Genomic DNA, 21,107 nt, shown 5'->3' with positions numbered 1-21,107 from the left:
ATAAATAACCGTGCGTGTTTATATACTTATCTAAAATATCACACATAGCAAAGATCAGCATATGTTGAAGTATCCATGCGCATAAATGCAGGAAACATACAATATGTATATGCTTTTTAATGTTCTGCTTAATTTCAGACTAAAATTTATACTTTATGTGTATAAATGCACACAGCATAATCGCTATACCAAGTAATCTCTCTTTCACACTACGTGTTTCTCAACATATGCTGACCATGCTTAAATTAGCAAATTCCTTCTGTCTTGTAGAGGTCTCTGCGGAACTAGAATGGAGTGTGTGTTTAGTGGCAACAGAGAACTGGAAAAGGCAAGGATTCAAACTGTGTGTGGTCTTAAGCAAGGAAAACCACAAAGATTATGAAGAAAACAACAAGTATAAGGAAGATCTTGATCATAAGCCAACGGTTTGATGTGACAGACTGGAAATACTTCAGAATTTCTGAGTGAGCGGCTTCTACATTCAACTGAGTGTCTTCCACATTTCCATCAATCCTAAGGACAGCAGTGAAACGAGTATGTGAGTTGGGAAAAAGGATCATTGGCTAAGGTTAGGGACTTGATTCATGAAGCATAACTGCCACTTGTGACCTGTCTCACCTTTGTATAGTCTCCTCTTGCTCTTTAACCATGTGAGCCAACTGTTGGAAGATAGAGCCAAGCTCCACTATCGTTGATTCTATGTTCTGCATTGTGTCTGCTCGGCTTTGAATATAGGAGTCCTTTGAGGTGGATAAAGATGGAATGTTGAAAATGAAGGTTTTAAATCCTTAATTACCATCTTCCTAATTGGGAAGATTGACATCTGTCACTCACCTGCTCATCTATTAGCTGGAGCTGTTGACTGACTCTAGAGTCCATGTCTATTGTCACATCCCCATGTCTTCGTGAATCATCTTGTAAAAGAACAGATGGACCTGGACAGGGGGCCGGAGATACATATTAATAAAAAGGGACAGAAAGTAAACAGAGAAATGACAAACTGGTGACTGTGAGATATGACTGGTGACTAAGCTATATATTGCATGGTTGTAGATATACATTGTCATCCAGAAAGGAAATAGAGGGAACAAATATATTGTGCTGAGATTACCCAAACTGTTGTGATGAAAAGGGAGAGAGGAAACTTGGCCCCGAGAGTAATGCTCCCTGCGACTCCGTTGCTGCTTCAGATTCTGGAGAAAAAAATATGAATTATTGAACTCAGAAAGCACCCAGAGCTCTAAATCCATTATACTAGATTATTACCAAGCACCTCACCTCAGTTCTCACTTCTAATACAGACTTGAAATCATTGGACATTGATGCCAGCTTTGACTGTAGATAGAAGAGATTGCAACAGATTATTTCTGGTAACACTACAAAAGCCATCTAGTCATCTACAGCAGTTGGTTCGATTGGTTATGTTTGACTGTACAACAAAATTATAAAGTGGATATGACCGTTGTGACCTACCTGGCTCCAAACTTTACCACATCTATATCATTCCACAAAATATTTACGTATGGATAAACTATGAACATTCAGGAACTACCGCATCATTGTATCATAACATGATATTAATAGGGGGATATTTTAAAAGCTCATAACAAGAAAGTCAGTGGTCTAGGTTAATGCACGTCCCAAGTCCTTTCCATCTAACCTGCAGGGAGACCACCACAGTATTAGAGTGAGTTTGAAGGTGCCGCCCACTCTGAGTTCCCCGAGCTCGGACAAATGACTGGAGCTGAGCAATTTGTTGATTCAGGCTCCCAATATCCTGTGTATATGGAGAAAAGGGTATGTATTATTGAAAACAGAGAATCAAATAATTTAGTGTGCACAAACACACATACACTGTAACCCACCTGTTTAATGATGTATGTCAGCTCTTCGATCTCCACTGCTTTATCATCAAATAGAGACTTCCTTTTAGCCACTAGAACAGGAAAATAAAAATAATTCTAAAATGGTCTATGTATGGAAGCATACTTCATTAACCCCTTCCATGCCAGGGGTATTTGGTACCTCAAGTCCCGACGCAATTTTGCCATTTTTGCGGTATGTCGGTTCAGCGATTATTCCCTTTTCCTGCGAATAGTGTACCCATGTAAACTATATATTGTTTTTTCAAGGAGAGATAGAGCTTTCTTTTGATACCATAGTTAGATAATTAGCTGAACATTTAGGATGAGAAATTTTGTAAAAACTAGCAAAAATTAGGTAAAGTTACAGAAATTTCCATCCTACCTTATCAATTCAGGTGCCCTAATTTCAGAAATACCTCATTTATATAGAATTTCCGTACTTTCCCAGCATGTGTACATTATTTTTTACGAAGCCGTAGAATTGTTACATTAGGTATGATGGGACTGCAACCCTAATTTTAAACAAATAAACCAAAAATACCCACAAAAGTATATATTTCTGTAAAGCAGACAACCCAGAGTATCTCATCAGGGGTATTTGTCAAATGTGGCCAAAGAAATTATTTCCTGCGCTTTTTTTCCACCAGCACTTTTTAGTATTTTGTAGGATTCTTAAGATGTTTTGTACAGGGTATGCGTTACGGCAGAGGAATCCAGCCTAAATTGTTCAGCCGCCTCTCCTGATTATGGAAATAATGCATAGATTTTTTGTGGTTTTCTGGACATTACAGGGCACAAACTGGACGCGATTCCAAACGTGAGATTTTCACATTTTGCTTTAGTTGAACTCTTTTTCATTTGGGCCTGTGTAGCCCCCCTAATTATTAATACCCCCATAAAAGTATATATTTCTGTAAAGCAGACAACCCAGAGTATCTCATCAGTATTTGGGCATTCTTCGTGTAGCTATTTGGCCACCAATCACTGTGAAAGGTGGTCGCAGAAATTATTTCCGGTGCTTTTTTTCCCCCACCAACTCTTCTGTGTTGCTTAGATTTTTTTGCACAGGGTACGTGTCACAGCAGAGAAATCCATCCAAAATTGTTCAGCCGCCTCTCCTGATTGCGGAAATACCCCACGTCCTTAGTTTTTTTCTTTCTTTCTAGAGGGCTATATCCATCCCATACATATAGTACCCTATAGGGTAGTTTTTTGTTTTTTTTTTTAATAATGGCTTAACGGGTTTGGGAGTTGTGAAAGGGGGCAGGAGGGTTATACCTGTTAGGGCAATGGCATGTAAAGTTATTTTTTTTTTTTTTTTTATCTTTTTTATAATTTTTTTGTATTTTTATTTTTTGTAATACATTTTTTTTTGGCTGATTCGTTTTTCAGCATGTGAGAAGAGACAGCCTGATCTCCCTGCCGCTGCAAAAAGAGCAGGACGTACCGGTACGTCCATAGGGGACTGAAGGGGTTAATTACCCTTAGGTAACCAAAGATTTATTTACAATACTTTGTAAACAAAGGTACAAAAAGCACACGCAAATCTTGACTGGATGAAATCAAGATGGTGGCATATATACCTGTTAAAATTAGATACTCACATATGGTCAGTTTCTCCAGTTTACTAAATGTGTTACTAAGATCCTTTCCTATACGTCTGTAGGGGGAAAAAAAAGCCTATAAACATCACAAATATGAATTGAGGAGAGGGGACCTCAATACAGGAGGGTTAAGATGGGAAGCAAGAGATGAGAACACAACATTTGCAAAAGAGTTCCAAAAGTAAATGTAAGAATGCACAAAGAGAACAGCGATTAAAGATAGAAAGAAAATGAAGGTCAGAGAATAAAAGGCAAAGTTTAAAATTTAGTGAGATAGAATGTTACGACTTAAGGAAAGAAGTGAACAGAAAGAGAGAAACAGGATGAATAATTGGACATTTCTTACTTGGCCATAAGGGTAAATTCACTTCGTTGTTTCACAGCATTGAAGGAGGGGGTAGACAACTGAATGTCATTCTGAAAAGAGGCCAAAAAGTATTGTATTTTGTAAATATCCTGAAAGGTAAAATTCCACTATTGGGCACCCATGAAACGGATTCATGTCTCACCGCCCTCTGCTTTCTAACAACTTGAATTTCATCTCTAACAACCCTCCACAAAACACATTTGAAAATATATGTCACCTCACTTCACATTAATCCCTCCCAGTACGCGTAAGGTACAAAGAGGATGATGCTTTACAATGACTTACGTGGCGCCCATGCAGTGACTTGCAAGCAGAGATGAACTCGGCAGTTCGGTCCCGACAGGACATTATGTCACCAGGTGGAACCGGAATAAGATGGGCAGTTGTCTCTGTAGTAATATGGGAGGGCAGGACCTGGGTCTGGGGGGGTCCTACATATACTCCGTTTTCTGTGTTACGGGAACCGTGACGTTTACGCGTGTTCATGGGGCCAGAACCGGCTGGAGAAGAGTAAACACTTCAATCTATACAAATTTGCTGCAAGGTTTATAAACATGTCACTTCCATGGTAATATACAGAATATCTCATACATCACATAAAATCTAGCAGATTTCTACACAAACACATTAACTCCAGCAAGTTAGTTATGATACGTCTGTATGCTGACAAACAAGCTTTCTTGTGTATATTTGTGCTTTTTTAGCCTACCATAATATTGTACATTCTTAAGCTTGTGTTGACAAAAACATTAAATGTACAATTGTACAATAAGTATTGAGGGTCCTAGTTATTAGTAGGTGCAGTGCCACATGTTTTGCTCCCTAATGAATAAGCAGACAACACTCCAGTTGAACCAGTTTTCTCAAATACTAGGCAGTAAGTCTGCCACTGGCACACTCCGGATCATAATTCATGGAGCAGGAGAAGCCAGTAACACATAAGAAAGCAATCATAGCTGCACTGTCAAAGTAAAATGTCACTTGTGTGTGTGTGATTGGGACATCCATATAGACAAAATAAAAATGGCGGTCAACATACAAAAAAAGAGGAAAACAGACCTCCTGCATTATAGCTATAAAGAAGAGAAAAATAATGCCACAAAAGGACTCGTCATGTTAAAACAGAGGGGTACCAAAAGGGATACACACGTGCTGTGTATCTGTGCAATTAATTTTCTTTCGCAATTAGTAAACTATTGTCATTAGGACACAATTAGCTAGAAAGGCTGGGATGCCACATGTTGTCAAGCTATTTCCTGGACTGATAAATAAACAATGAATGCAAGAATAATAAATACAAAAAATATCAAAATAAATATCAATATAAAGCGCTGCTGGTCCACCTTAAGAAACAAACGCCCACTGTTGTTTCACTTTTAATATTCAAACATAAATCCAAAGCAAAAAACCCCAGTGACCGCATTCATCAAACCAAGTAAGCGTGGAGTAAAAATAAAATATATAATACCAACAAGATGTAACGCAAAATCTCCAGATGGATGACCAGATGCAAACATGAAAAATAAAATGTAAACAAGAATAGTGTCATTCATAAATAATAGGGGAGAGCAGAGATGGAAATGAAATATGAGCAAAAGGGGAGGAAAGGATAGATGGTAAGACCCCCTCTTACTAGTTGCATCTGAAAAAGCACAATGTGCTCAGTCACCATTTTCTTACAACAGAATCTGCACTGACAACAGAATTGATAAGATCCCTCATCTCCAGTCTATAAATCTACAGCACACTGAACTTACTGCAGTGAGTTAGCTCAACCGTGCATGTCAACTTTCTCCCTCCACATGTGCTCCATGTACATTCCAGAGTGGAACATAGTGCTGAAAACGGCCACTTTTACTTTACCGAATTTGAACTCACATGGATACCAGCCTATCATTTCCAGGGACCTAAAGAGATAAATCCAGAACCCAGGACTTACCTCGATTTCTGGACCAGGGGAAAACCTGAACTGGTGGCAACTTGAACGAGAAACACCAAAGCTTTCTCCATGGAACAAGGAGGCTGAGAAGACTTTACTACAATATATATAAATAAATATATATATCACACACACACACACACAATAGCATACCTAAGGGGGTCCGGGGCCAGATAAGCAGATGTCTTTGCGTCTCGATGGCCGCCTAACTGCAGCTTACTGATGCAAGGAAACTCTCTTTTCTCGCCCAGGGGAAACAGAAACCTAGGCGGAAAGTGGTAAGCTGCAGACCTGTGGCCGCATAGACATCTGCACGTCCCCAGTGCTGCTCGACCGGCCCCCAGATCAGTGAAAACTGCAGGATAGGTAAGGGGGGTGCAGCAGGCTGAATGGGCAAATTAATGAGAGTGTTTAGAGACAAAAATGGGACAGGCAGGCTATTTAAGGGGAGGGCAGAGGTGGCGCAGGCAGAGTGTTCCAGGGGCAAAGGCCTACCACATCAATGGCTCAGTGTATAGTGATAAGAGTTATGCTGTACCATATCTGTTCAGTAAATGTTATTTAATTTCTTTTTTCAGACTTCTAGTTTCTTCTAATTGACATTCAGTTTACAAATTTGTGAAATATTCTTACCAACATTAATTTTTTTGTGGGTGTCTTTACATTTTAAAGTGCCACATACAGGATCCACCTCGGGTATTCTAGGTACACCCCTGTTTTTATATAACTAGTATGTATATTTATATAATGTTCATCTTGTACAGCGCTGCATAATCTGTCAATGCTTTATAAATAAATAATATATAAATATTGGTGTGGAGGGAGAGGGGGGGGGGAGGGAGAACCTATACAACCCATTACATAAGTTATGGTGGGTAAAAGTGATGGAAACCCTTTCATTTCAATGTAAGGGGTAGTAGAAGTATTATTAAACGCTCATCTACAGACACCAGACAAGCCAGAAGGCTTGTTTTTCCCTCAGAAATCTAATGGTGCTGCCACAACCACAAGGGATTCTGGGTAGGCGCATGCAAATGAGGTTAACAATTATCACCTTTGCCTCTATATCCACTTTATACATGGATCCCTTGAAAGTAATTGCCCGCTGTACAAGACAGCCTTTAGACAAAACTCGGGTAAGAGGTGCAATAGCCAGATCATCACTCATGGACATATCATATAGAGATACATATTATTATTATACTTCATTTATAAAGCGCCGACAGATTCCGCAGCACTATACAAGATGAAAATTTTACAGATAACGACAAGTACAATACAGCAAGTGACATACAGATACAAGAGGAATGAAGGGCCCTGTTCCTGCAGGAACTTACAATCTAGGTAGATAAGGGTGAGAAAGAGGAGGTGAGGACTGCATGGTAGTGAATGATGTTAATGTAGGGCGGGATAAGGATTGTAGGTGGGTGAGAGGGAAGTTTTGATGTTTTATGTCAGTGGTAGGCTTCCCTGAAGAGAAAGCTTTTTAGGGAGCGTTTGAAGGAGGGTAGAGTTGGTGAGTCGGACAGCACAGGGAAGAGAGTTCCAGAGGGTTGGTGCTGCGCGAGAGAAGTCTTGTAGGTGGGCATGGGAGGAGGTGATAAATGAAGATGCAGGGAGCAGGTCATTGTTGGATCTTAAGAGGGCGGGCTGGAGTATATTTGCTGATGAGGGAGGATAGGTAGAGGGGAGTGGCGTTAGTGAGAGCTTTGTAGGATAGAGTTAGTATTCTGAACTTAATTATGCTATGGATGTGGAGCCAGTGGAGGGACTCGCAGAGAGGTGCGGCAGATGCAGAGCATCGGGTGAGATAGATTAGCCTGGCAGATGCATTGAGGACAGATTGTAGGGGGGATAGTCGGGAGGCCGGTAAGTAGGTTGTTGCAGTAGTCTAGACGGGAGATTACAAGGGAGTGGATTTGTTGTTTTGCGGTGCTGGCAGTCAGGAATGGACGAATTTTGGAAATATTGCGTAGTTGGCTGTGGCAGGATTTAGAGAGTGATTTGATGTGAGGGATAAAAGATAGGTTAGAGTCTAGGGTCACTCCGAGGCAGCGGAGTTGTAGTGATGGAGAGATAGTGGTACTGTAGATAGTGATAGAAAGGTCAGAAAGGGGAATAGAGTTAGAGGGAGGGATTAGACAAAGTTAGGTACTTTTTTAAAGATTTTTTTTTTTCATTCTTAGTGTAATAGATATGCTGCCACTCTGCCCCCCCCCGAGATATGATGCCACCCTGCCCCCCCCCAAGATATGCTGCCACTCTGTCCCCAAGATGTGCCCCCCTCCCCTAGACATACTAGTGAAGACTCCCGGGTGTCTTGCAGGGCCAGCGGGGGAAATCTACGCAATACGCGCATACAACTTCCGGTGCTGTCACTTCCGCCGTGGGAAGTGCCGGCAAGGAAGATTGTCTGTATCGTGCAACCGTTCACCGGCTGCGGCGATCCGAGCGTAAGCAACCACCGCTGCAAGCAACCTCCGCTGCAAGCACATCGAGCAGACATGCCGGCAGCGGAGGTTGTTTACGCTCGCATCACCGCAGCCGGTAAACGTCTGCGCGATGTGCTTTAACAATCTCCCGTGCCAGCACTCCTCCCGTGGAAAGTGCTGGTAGGGGAGGCTGTCTCAGCATATCGGAAAGTAGGATGCAGGTCCCCTGAAACGCTGCGGGGGATCTGTATCCTAACCCTGCTGCCTGCCCGGCGCCCGGAACTACATGTCACGGGTGTCGGGTGATACGAGTTGCGCATTCCTGCGCTAAACCCCGAATATAGGCCGCACCCCCACTTTAAAGACTTAATACGTCATTTATCTTAAGGTGGTGAGAGGCCATCCAGGAAGAGATGCCAGATAGGCAGCTGCTGATCCGAGAGAGGACAGATGCAGAGATAGATTTGTGTGTCGTCTGCACGGAGGCGGTATTTGAAGCCAAAGCGGTCGATAAGTTTTCCAAGTGAGGAAGTATAGATGGAGAATAGTAGAGGACCCAGGACAGAACCCTGGGGTACTCCAACAGAGAGAGGCATTGAAGAGGAGGAGTCGCCAGCAAAAGACACAGAGAATGATCTGTTGGAAAGATATGAGTTAATCCAGGAGAGAGCAGTGTCACGGAGACCAAGAGAGCTGAAAGTCTGTAGGAGGTGGTCGAAAGCAGCAGTAAGGTCAAGTTAGATTAAGATAGAGTAGTGGCCATTGTTTCTAGCAGATAGGAGGTTGTTTGTGAATTGGGTGAGAGCAGTTTCAGTCGAGGTTCTGTGGGCGGAAACCAGATTGCAGGAGGTCGAGCAGGGAGTTTGAGGACAGAAAGTGGGTTAGACGGTCGTAGAGATATATTATATATTGCCCTTCACTAATATTGACACCTTTGGTAAATATTGGCACCGTTTTAGTCAGTACTTTGTGCTACCTCCCTTAGCCAAGATAACAGCTTTGAATTGTCTCCTATAATGCCTGATGGGATTGAAAAATGCATGGCAAGGGATCAGAGACAATTCATTCATTCATGGAGAATCTCCACAGATACTTAAAATGTTGAGGTTGACGCTGGTGGACTCTTCTCTTCAGTTCAGCTAACAGGTTCTCTATGGGGCTCAAGTCAGCGGACTTTTCATTAATGTCTGGCAAACTGAAGACGGTTGAGTTTGTTTTCGGATGAGAGTAGAGGCTTTTTTCTTGAAATCTTTGAAACCGCCTGGTGATGTAGGCGGTGTGGTCTTAGTTTATGAGACTTTCTAACCCTTAGATGCAACTTTTGCAATTCTCCAGCTGTGATCCTTGGGGATTTTTTAGTCACTCGAACCATCCTCTTCACAGTGCGTTGAGGCAATATAGCCAAATGTCCTTTTCCAGGTTAATTCATAAAATTTCAGTGGACTAGAACTTCTTAATTATTGCCCTAATGGGATTTTTCATTGCTTTTGCTATTTTCTTATAACCACTTCCCATTTTGTTAAGCCCAATAATATTTTGCCACACATCACAGCTATATTTCTTAGTCCTCCCCATTGTGATGTATGACTAAGGGAATTAGGCCTATGTGTTACCAAATACTTACACCCACGTGAAACAGGAAGTCATGGTTGAACAATTTCCTGTTCCTAGTAACCCATACATACCACAAAATGTAAAATATGAATGGGAATATACTTCAAATATATTTTTCTCATACAAATTCACATGGGTGCCAATAATTGTGCCACACATACAGTATATTTAAAAAAAATTTGATAAACCTGTGTTGTGTTTGCAATTGTTTGATATCCATGAGAGCAGATTACTTTTGTATATTTTTTTAAGAAAAGATCAAAGAGTTACACAATAAATACAATTTTTCACAGCCTTTTTGCTCATATTTACCAAGGGTGCCAATATTAGTGGAGGGTACTGTGAATTATATATATATATATATATATATATATATATATATATATAATCTCAAAACCATCATTACAAATTACAGTTTGATCTATTCCTTAAAACAGCAGCCATTAGGAGTTAAGGTGAATTTTATATCAACTATTGGCTTAATTACTCACAGTAATTTCTTCAGTCACATATATATATATATATATATATATATATATATATATACACACACACAAGAACATCTACGTAAAGACGAATTTGTCTTAACTGCTAACATTCATTTTTGATTTGTATTAAACATTGTTCATGTGAAAAAAGCATGCAGTTCAACAAAATTATAGAGAAAGCTTACTCTGTGTAAACTATTCCAATAAGCATAGACACACCATAATTTAACAGTAATCCAGTGTTATCAACAGTCACATTTATAGGCCAATCCATCCTGGTTTTGCCTAGCTCCAACACACTGTCAAGTACTACTACAAATCTGATTACTGACACTCAATTCCTGCGATACTAAAGATTTTCAAAACCTAAATATTTGGATTTTATATATTTGCGTGACCATAAGGGTTTACATTTGTTCTAACATTGTAATTTGCATATACATATGATAAAACAAAACAAATTTAACTAATATATAAGCGGACGAGCGTGAGTGACGTCACAACACAAACGTATAGCTCCACAGAAGCCCTCACAAAGATCAATTATCATAGCCGGTGTACTTCCTTTGGGCGTCAATTAAGCCTGACATAGGCTTTGATTTCCTAAACATAAAGCTACGTCGTGAGGCCTTGACGCACTGTAACCCTTAAACCTCACCGTCCAGTTCACCGGCCAACGCTCTCGACCGTCTCCGCCTGTGCCGGGGTATCGTCTACGTCAGCGCCACGTACTCACGCGTCACCTGGCACCCTGCGATTCGTGGCGCGTTCTGATGGCATCACTACAGGAGGCGTGGGAAAGAACGCAGAAGAGGCGGTGTAGTGGAGGTTGTAAACGTTTCTTCAGCTGCATATACGTAAAATAAAGAAGCTCTATTAGCAACTAACGTTGCTGAAGTATGTTCTTTCCCAATTTATCACTAAAATATGTAGTATTATACTATAAAGTATTCTAAAAATATAATACAGCAGTTTGTATTAGACTGGTGTTGTGTAGTCGTATCTGTTTCGTACAATATATTGTTGTGGTACTGATTTATAAAATATTGTATGTGTTCATTTCATTGAATAAGAAGCTGGCCGACCCCAACAAAAGCATTGTACAGTTTGCCGAGGCTCAACCAGTCCTACGTTTTATTGTCAGAATGAAAACCTCCACATGAATTTGCTTGAGGGTTGAAAAAGTGAGTGGTTTAACGCTTTGATTGCTGGGGGTTGCACAGTTTCCCGTTCTAGATACAGTTGGGTTACTCCCTTAGAAACAGTGTACATTTTACAATGGAAACCTGCTTTATTATCTTCTTTCAAATGCATATAATTGGGCGGTCCCCTTAAAATGTCATGGTGTCCCTCTTGCAAATCTGGAGGCAGATGTGCATAACTATGGGCAGGTTGGCAAATTAAAAAAAATATGCATTTTTCTCATAGTTTTTATTAAATATGAAAAAATAGATTACATGTGAATTAATGTTTACAAGTAAAACTTTTTTCCTATAGGGTAGTCTTATTTTAAGGCTTTTTTTTTCCTAAATTAATATTCAGATTTTGGGGGGGTTGTCGTATAATCGGGGTTGTTTTATAATCTTTACCACCAGTCAGGCAGGGGCCTAAAATCCAATGTGAGCATATATGGCCACAAGTGTGATTGGAGTTGTTTTCCAAAAAGCTCATGAAATCATTTTTCATTAGCCAAATAATAATAAAAAAAAATTATATATATATATATATATATATATATATATATATATATATATATTAGGGCTGAAACATCTAATCGATAATGAAAATCGTTGTCAACGATTTTCATTATCGATTAGTTGAATCGATTTTTATCGATTATAAAAAGAGGTTTTTTTCAGAGCAAATGCTCTGAAAAACTCCTCTCCTTATATAATCCGACTTCAAACAGAGATCGGATTATAGCACTGGAATCCAGATCCCCCGCAACGCTGCAGGGGACCTGGATTCCCCTCACTGTCGGACGGTCTCTCACTTCCGTCTCTCTCCCCCCTCCCATACACCCCTCTGACTCCTCCCCCTCCCATACATCACGCTGCCTCTCTCCCGACTCCCTGGTGCTTTGTGAACCTCCATTGCTGACAGGCACTTTCACTGCAGCTTCATAGAAGCCTCAGCGTAAGTAAAGGGCAGTAACGGAGGCTGTCTGTGCGCATCGCGCAGACCCCCACCGGCTGACAGAGAATCACCCTCTCTGTCAGCCGGTGGGGGTCTGCATCGCACAGACAGCCTCCGTTACTCGCCTTCACTTACGCTGAGGCTTCTATGAAGCTGCAGTGAAAGTGCCTGTCAGCAACGGAGGTTCACAAAGCACCAGGGAGTCGGGAGAGAGGCATAGTGATGTATGGGAGGGGGGAGGAGTCAGAGGGGTGTATGGGAGCCATATATATATATATATATATATGTATATGTATGTATGTCTCTCTGTTTTTGTTTACTATTTCAGGTTTTAATTTTAGGTTGCTTTTATTAGGTGTAGGAGTTTTGTTTTTTTTATAGCGGGGGGGCATTTGTGATGCCATATCCCCTTATCTCCAGTGGCTGTAGGACTACATCTCCCATTCTGCTTCAGCTAAGGACCTGGCATAGGAGTATCGGAGATGTAGTCCTGCAGCAGCTGAAGGGCGGCAGGCTGGATACCCCTGATATAAGGAATTTAGGATATATGTACTTCTGGCTGACCAGTTTTTCCAGTCTACATCAGGATATTGCTTTCTTCTCCCAAAGGGTGTTGCTGTATTCAGCAACACAGAAAACTGCTGCAGGGTCCCTGTCTGATCGTTCCCCGTAAGGACAAAATGCGCCTTAATGCATATGGTGGTGGCTGCCTGCTGTAAAATAGCTTAGGAGGCGATCAACAATCCAGGACGCACTGTGACCACTCTGGAGAACAGACACAAGCACCATAGCAACAGATATTGCCTTTTGCAAGATGGCAACGTCCACTAAAAAAATAACGTGCAGAAAAAAACAAAAACATGAAAACATTGGGTGTTTCTAAACTCAGGACAAATAGTAGAATCTATTTAGCAGGTTTTATTCATTAGTTTTTATAGATGAGTAAAATATTGTTCAAGTAAAAGTCTGAAAAAGTCCTTTTTTCAACAAATGAACTCTGGAACCCAATACAGGTATTGCACCCAAACATGCAAGTCAATGCTCCATAAAAATGTGGTAACATAAAAATAACGATCCAGTAATGTCAGGGGAACCATCCAGTTCCAATAAAATGTAAATAACAAGTCCAAAAAAGTTTACCGTATATTCCGGCGTATAAAACGACTTTTGAACCCGAGACAATCTTCTCAAAAGTCGGGGGTCGTCTTATACGCCAGGTATACTTACTTACCGAGCCGGACTGGAGAATCACGAATCTCTAGGGGAGGAGCAAGCGGAGAAGCCTTCAGGGCTGCGTCGAGGTAGGTGCAAGATCGTGATCTCTCCAACTAGCCCTGATCAGCGGGCGCCCGATGAGCAGGGCTGGTTGGGGAGATCACGACCTCCCTCTAACTAGCCCAACAGGGAGCTCGAGGTCAGGCAGGGGGGAGTGCCAGCACGGGAGGTTGTCTAACCGCATCGCGCAGACGTGCAGCGGCGATGCGCGTAAACCCCCGCTGCCAGCACGTCTGCTCAGTGTGCTTTAACAATCTCCCTTGCCGGGGATTCCCACAGGGGGAGTCCCGGCAAGGGAGATTGTTAAAGCACATCGTGCAGATGTGCCGGCAGCGGAGGTTGTCTGCGCTCGCCGGTGAACGTCTGCGCGGTAAGCTTTAACAATCCTCCTTACCAGTGCAGAACGGTATAAAACAGGGGCGTCCAACGTGCGGCCCTCCAGCTGCTGCAGGACTACAACTCCCATAATGCTCTTTCAGCTAAGGGGCTGGCTGAGGAGTATGGGAGATGTAGTCCTGCAGCAGCTGGAGGGCCGCACGTTGGACGCCCCTGGTATAAAACTTCCGGTGCCGGAAGTTGTATACAGTTCTGCGTAGAGTAGATGTCCCCTGCCGGCCCCACAAGACACCCGGGACTCCGGGAGTCTGCACTGGTAAGTCGGGGGGGGGGGGCACAGAGTGGCAGCATATCTCGGAGGGGCACAGAGTGGCAGTATATCTCGGGGGGGGCACAGAGTGGCAGCATATCTCGGGGGGGACACAGAGTGGCAGCATATCTCTGGGGGGCACACACAGAGGGGCAGTGTGTGTAAAGGCAGTGTATAAATGTGTATGTATGGACAGGCGTATGTTAAGGGCAGTCTATGTGTATATGTGTGTTTGTAAGCTGGTGTGTACGTATGTTAGGGAGAGCTGACCCACCCAATCCAAGCAGGCTTTGTATACAACAACCAGCCAATCACCGGCAAGGTACAGTGTCTGCCGTGATTAGCTGGTTTTTGTATACTGGGTAGAGGGGTAGTCTTATACGGCGAGTATAGCCCAAACTCTGTATTTGTCAGGGTCCAGCAGTCAGGATTCGCCGCAGCGACTCACCGGAATACCCGCTACCCGCGGGTACCGGGTCCAGCGTTGCGTCCCCGCTAGCCGCGGGTACGGGTTCCATCGCCGCGGCATCCATCTTCTGGTTTTCCTCCGGCGTGTGTTGGTAGGGGCGCGCGCGCGCCCTCTAGCTTAACTTTATTGTTCCCATTATGGGAACACTGAGTGCACGCTCGGAGACTGTCCCGCCCCTAGGGGCGGGGCGTAGCCGAACGGCAAGTTTAAAACCGAGCACTGAGCTTTGCTCAGTGCTCAGTTATTGTGCTTCCCTTACGTACCTCTTGAGTGCTCTCTTGCTGTTTATTTCGTGTACCAGACCCGGCTTGCCTTGACTCCTCTATTAATTGACCCTTCGTGTACCAGACCCGGCTTGCCTACGTTTATCCTTTTGGTTCCTCCTTGGCCTTGGCGACTAAATGGCTCCTACACCTGTGTACCGATTTTTGGCTTCTCCTTGACATTTTTGGGACTGATTATCTAAATACCAGCCTGTTTCTCCTGTATACTGGTCTCCGCTCCACTTCTGTCACTGCTGTCCAGTATTTTAACTGCAAGAGTTGGGGGTCGTCTTATACGCCGGAAAATACGGTATTTTTCTGAGCAAGCCCTAAAATTTGCACTTTATCTTCACATAAATTGTAGCATGGAAAGAATTAAAATACTGGCATTTAAAATACCCATGGGGTGTCTAGTTTCTTAAAATTTATGATTTGATGGAGTAAATTGAATTGGCACAGACCAGGATATGGGCACAGACTTCCAAATGTGGACTCTTAGCCCCCAAACAATAAAATTAATCCTATGCATCACTGTACTCACACATATTTGGGTGTTGCTTGGATGTGTCTGGAACCAAAACACACAAAAAATGCTGCCACAAAACAGCTGGTAGTAGAATTAGTGCCTGAGGTGTCTGGTTTTCAAACATTTATGGTTTGATGGAGCTAAATTGAGCTGACCGACTTCAAAGATGTCCCAAATAGGACATGTGGGCATTGACCATTTGAAAATGTATTTAATAATAACAAAATGCTACTTTTACTTATTGCCCTATAACTTGCAAAAAAAATAGTATTTCTAACTTCTCTTCTCTTTAACGTTTATCAGATCAACCTTCAACCCCTTCTAAGTAGGATGACCACATTTGCTAACTACCAAACAGGGACACTTACTTTGACAAGTTCACTGTATCAAAGTTATGCTTGGGACTGAACAAAAGGTACACTGACTGGTCACTTTTATTAGGATACCTGTTTAATTGCTTAACACAAATAGCTAATCCGCAACTCAATGCATTGGCGGCAACTCAATGCATTTAGGCATGTAGATGTGGTCAAGACAACTTGCTGAAATTCAAACCGTGCATCAGAATGGGGAAGAAAGGGAAATTTAAGTGACTTTGTGACATGGTTGTTGGTGCCAGACAGGCTGGTATGAGTATTTCAGAAACTGCTGATCTACTGGGATTAGCACGCACAACCATCTCTAGGGTTTACAGAGAAAATAGCCAGTGAGCGGCAGTTGTGTGGACGAAAATGCCTTGTTGATGTCAGAGGTCAGAGGAGAATTGCCAGACTGGTTCAAGATAACAGAAAGGCAACAGTAACTCAAATAACCACTCGTTACAACGGAGGAATGCAGAATACCATCTCTGAACGCACAACACATCGAACCTTGAAGCAGATGGGCTACAGTAGCAGAAGACAACACCGGGTGCCACTTCTGTCAGCTAAGAACAGGAAACTGAGGCTGCATTTTGCACAGGCTCACCAAAGTTGGACAATGGAAGACTAGAAGAACGTTGCCTAGTCTGATGATTCTCAACATTCAGATGGCAGGGTCAGATTTTGGCGTAAACAACATGAAAGCATGGATCCATCCTGCCTTATATCAATGGTTCGGGCTGGTGGTGGTGGTGGAGTAACGGTGAGGGGGACATTTTCTTGGGAAACTTTGGGCCCTTTAGTACCAATTGAGCATCGTTTAAACGCGACAGCCTACCTGAGTGTTGTGGCTGACCATGTCCGTCCCTTTATGACCACAGTGTACCCGTCTTCTGATGCTTACTCCCAGCAGAATAATGCACCATGTCACAAAGCTCACATCATCTCAAACTGGTTTCTTGAACATGGCAATGAGTTCACTGTACTCCAATGGCCTCCACAGTCACTAGACCTCAATCCAATTTGGGATGTGGTGGAACAGTAGATTCGCATCATGGGTGTGCAGCCGACAAATGTACAGCAACTGTGTGATGCCATCATGTCCATATGGACCAAAATCTCTGAGGAATGCTTTCAGCACCTTGTAGAAAGTATGCCACGAAGAATGAAGGCAGTTCTGAAGGCAAAAGGGGGTTAGTGAGTGTATTTTGCCAGTGCATTTACAGAATCACTGGCTACATAAAAAGGTCATACTCTTTTTTTATTGTTTATGATCAGGAACTTTTGAAACATATAAATTACTAACCATATACAGTTGTGCTCAAAAGTTTGCATACTCTGGCAGAAATTGTGAAATGTTGGCATTGACATTAAAAATATGACTGATCATGCAAAAAAAAGGCTAGTGATCATATGAAGCCATGTATTATCACATAGTTGTTTGGCTCCTTTTTAAATCATAATGATAACAGATATCACCCAAATAGCTGTGATCAAATGTTTACATACCCTTGAATGTTTCGCCTTGTTACAGACACACAAGGCAACATACAGCTTTAAATGGCAACTAAAGGTTAATTTCCCAGACCTGTGGCTTTTTAAATTGCAAATAGTGTCTGTATAAATAGTCAATGGGTTTGTTAGCTCTCACGTAGATGCACTGAGCCATGGGGGGGCAGAAAAGAACTGTCAGAAGACCTGCGTAACAAGGGAATGGAACTTTATAAATATGGAAAAGGATATAAAAAGATATCCAAAGCCTTGAAAATGCCAGTAAATACTGTTCAATCACGTATTAGGAGGTGGAAAATCTGAGGATCTCTTGATACCAAGCCAAGGTCAGGTAGACCAAGAAAGAATTCAGCCACAACTGCCGGAATAATTGGTCGGGATACAAAGAAAAAGACGGTGTGGTTGTTTCAAGGAGCACAATACCACAATACTTGAACAAAAATTAGTTGAGTGGTCGAATTGTCAGAAAGAAGCCTTTACTGCGCCAATGCTGCACAAAAACCTGTAAAAGATGCGGTAAATTGATGGAGTAAATTAGCCAGCTTCAAAGATGGCCCTATTAGGACATGGGACTGTAGGACCAGATGTAAAAGTTCCAAGTTCCAAAAAAAGCGCACTTCCTAAATGTGCCGTTTTACCTCCCAAACAACCCAACAAACCCATGCATAAGGAGTATCACTGTACTCGGGAGATGTTGCTGAACACATATTGGGGTATTGTTTGAAAGTGACATACACCAGGAGCTGTAAATCCATACCTGAAGTACAATTTTAGTGATAAAAAAACACAAGATAATTTACTACCACAAAGGGTGGGAGTAGAATTAGTGCATGGAAAGGGTTAAAATAACAGCATTTGAAATACCTTGAGGTGTCTATTTTTAAAAATATATGGTTTGATGGGGTGAATTCCGTTGGCCAGCTTCAAAGATAGCCGAAATAGCACATGGGGCAGAATGATCAGCTTTGGGGGAAAAAATGGTTTTAAAATGGCAAAACGCTACTTGTAATACAGAAAATGTGTATTTTTTCAATTTTTCATCATATTTTATTATAATATGATCAAAAATGGAATCTGAAGAAAGCCCTTTTTGTCCTGAAAAAAACAACATATAACTTGTGTGGGTACACTAAATGGGTGAGGAGAAAATTACAGCTGAACACAAGCACCGCAAAAGTGTTAAAACAGCCTTGGTCCCAAAGGGTACAAAAGGTAAAAAAAACAGCCTGGTCCTTAAGGGGTTAATAAAAGCTACAAAGTACTTTGGGTACAAGAACCCAAACACATTATTTCTCAAACTAGGTTTTAATACCTAAAAAAGTTTTACTAGTAAATATTAATTGGCTTCTGCAGCTGCATCTAGCTTGGACAAACAAGCGAATCCTGAGCATCTCCTAAGTGACATTTCTAAGTGAGGAGTTACAAGCAAAGAAGGAGAGTATTTTTATTTTATTTCAAGGGGGAGCACTGTGTTTGTTTGTGTGGTGTTCAGGTATTAAGTGGAGTGCCTCAGGGGTCTTGGGTCCTCTTCTTTTTAATTTATTTATAAATGATCTCCCAAGCTGCATTGAGAGCCATGTCACAGTTTTTGCTGATGACACAAAATTAGGCAGGGTAATTCAGATTAGACTAATCTGGATGTTTCTTCTTTGCAGGAGGATTTAGACAGAGTTGGGGACTGGACGTGCAATCTAGGTATGGAATTCACTGCCAAGGGTCGGTGGTTTTATAAAATATATTAGATGCCTTCAAAAGGGGTCTGGATATTTAAAAGAAAAAAAAAAAAAAGACATGACATACAGGGCTATAAATAGAATTAATATTTTAGAGTTTCTTGATCCAGGGAGAAATCGGATTGCCTTTTGGAGTCAAGAAGGATTTTTTCCCCCTGATGGCAGAATTCAAAGTATCTTAATTAGAGGGTTTTTTTTGTCTTCTTTTGGATCAAGAGTAGGAAGGTTAGGTAGAAGGGTTGAACTTGAGACAACTTCTGCTGCTTCCCGGCACTCCATAATAGAAGCCCCGGCGGAAGTGCCCGGCAGTATCAGAGGTTGTCTATGCGCATCGCGCAGACGTTCACTGGGTGCCAGAGAGGAGGATCCAGGTCCCCTGCACCGCAGCAGGGCTAAATGAAAAAAAATCACCTGCCCGGCGCCCGTAACTGCATGTCCCGGGCATCGGGCCATACGTCGGGCACATCCCTGTAATCTCTCCTCCCAGTGCCAACCTTGTTTAAAGAAAACAGCTTCCCAGTGCCTCTAACAGCTTTCCAGTGCAAAAATGTTTTTTAGTGCCAACCCTGTCCCCTAACAGCTTTTCAGTGCAAACCTTTCCCCCTAACAGCTTCCCAGTGCCATCCTTGTCCCCCGAAGAGCTTCTTAGTGCCAACCTTGTGCCCACCTCAGTTTGCCAGCTTACCTGCCTGAGCCTCACTCAGTTCATCCTTCATTTTGATGTTTTTCGCAAATCCTGCTCTTGCGGCCTCACAGTGACTCTATTGGTCGCTTGTATGGACCTTTAACCTTTAACTCCTGGAGCAGGGAGGTCTCCCCAGGTGGAGTTTTGCCGTCAGGAGTTAAAGGTCTGTACGAGCGACCCTATTGGTTGCCGGCAGGGAGCTCCTCTGCGTTACCCCTTCTAAAAAAAAATGGGAAAAATGAAGGAAAAAACAAACGCCAAGAATGTACATGAATATTCGTCCGAACCGAACACGGGAAAGGGCGAATATTTGTGGAATCCTAAGATTTTTTTTCCCCACGAAGACGAACACGAAGAGTTGGCTGGTGCCCAAGTCTAGTTTAGACTATGGTTTCTTATTCTAACTTTCCTCTTTCTTTGAAATATATGTCCGTGTTGTTCGTTGTTGAATCCCTTTATATGTTTTAACATTTCAATCACATCCCCTGTCTTCTCCTTTCCAAGATATACATACATGCACAGATATATACATACAACTTTGCTGATATTTTTTATCCTGCAAACCAGTTACCATTTTGAATTTAGACATATGTCAAGGAGATTAGACAACTTCCAGGATAACATGAGTTATTCAGAACTTTAGTCAAGTAGTACAAAAACCCTTAAGCAGCATATGGAGACAAACATCCTTTAAGTAACATAGTAACATAGTTCATAAGGTTGAAAAAAGACCAAAGTCCATCAAGTTCAACCTATATACATATTGTGTCCCTACTGTGTTGATCCAGAGGAAGGCAAAAAACCCTTATGAAGCAGATGCCAATTGCCCCATACCAGGGGGAAAATTCCTTCCCGACTCCAAATATGGCAATCAGAATAAATCCCTGGATCAACGTTCTGTCCCTATTAATCTAATATCCATAACTTGTAATATTATTGCTTTCAAGAAACACGTCCAGGCTCCTTTTGAACTCTTTTATTGAGTTTACCATCACCACTTCCTCTGGCAGAGAGTTCCATAATCTCACCGCTCTTACTGTAAAGAACCCCCGTCTGTGCTGGTGTAGAAACCTTCTTTCGTCCAGCCGTAGAGGATGTCCCCTTGTTATAGACACAGTCCTGAGTATAAATAGGTCCTGGGAGTGATCTCTGTACTGCCCCCTTATATATTTATACATAGTTATTAAGTCCCCC

The 21,107-nt window shown here is 42.1% G+C and overlaps 1 protein-coding gene across 1 annotated transcript; it reads right to left on the bottom strand.

Moving 5' to 3' along the window:
• Positions 1-353: 353 nt before the first annotated feature.
• On the bottom strand, positions 354-4,322 carry LOC149298629 (syntaxin-5-like). Its single transcript, XM_089487407.1, has 10 exons — positions 4,122-4,322; positions 3,816-3,886; positions 3,470-3,525; positions 1,866-1,936; positions 1,661-1,777; positions 1,279-1,335; positions 1,112-1,193; positions 835-935; positions 619-740; positions 354-513 (listed from the first exon to the last, which is right to left on the bottom strand). Exons 1-10 carry the CDS (start codon positions 4,320-4,322, stop codon positions 354-356), a joined length of 1,038 nt encoding a protein of 345 aa, XP_089343533.1.
• Between the last annotated feature and the right edge of the window lie 16,785 nt (positions 4,323-21,107).

This window comes from Sceloporus occidentalis, unplaced genomic scaffold (genome assembly GCF_023333645.1).
Source record: "Sceloporus occidentalis isolate IW3139 unplaced genomic scaffold, rSceOcc1.0.p SCAF_32, whole genome shotgun sequence".
NCBI lineage: Eukaryota > Metazoa > Chordata > Lepidosauria > Squamata > Phrynosomatidae > Sceloporus > Sceloporus occidentalis.
The sequence above is the reverse complement of the archived record's forward strand: the minus strand, read 5'-3'. Positions and strand labels throughout refer to the sequence as shown.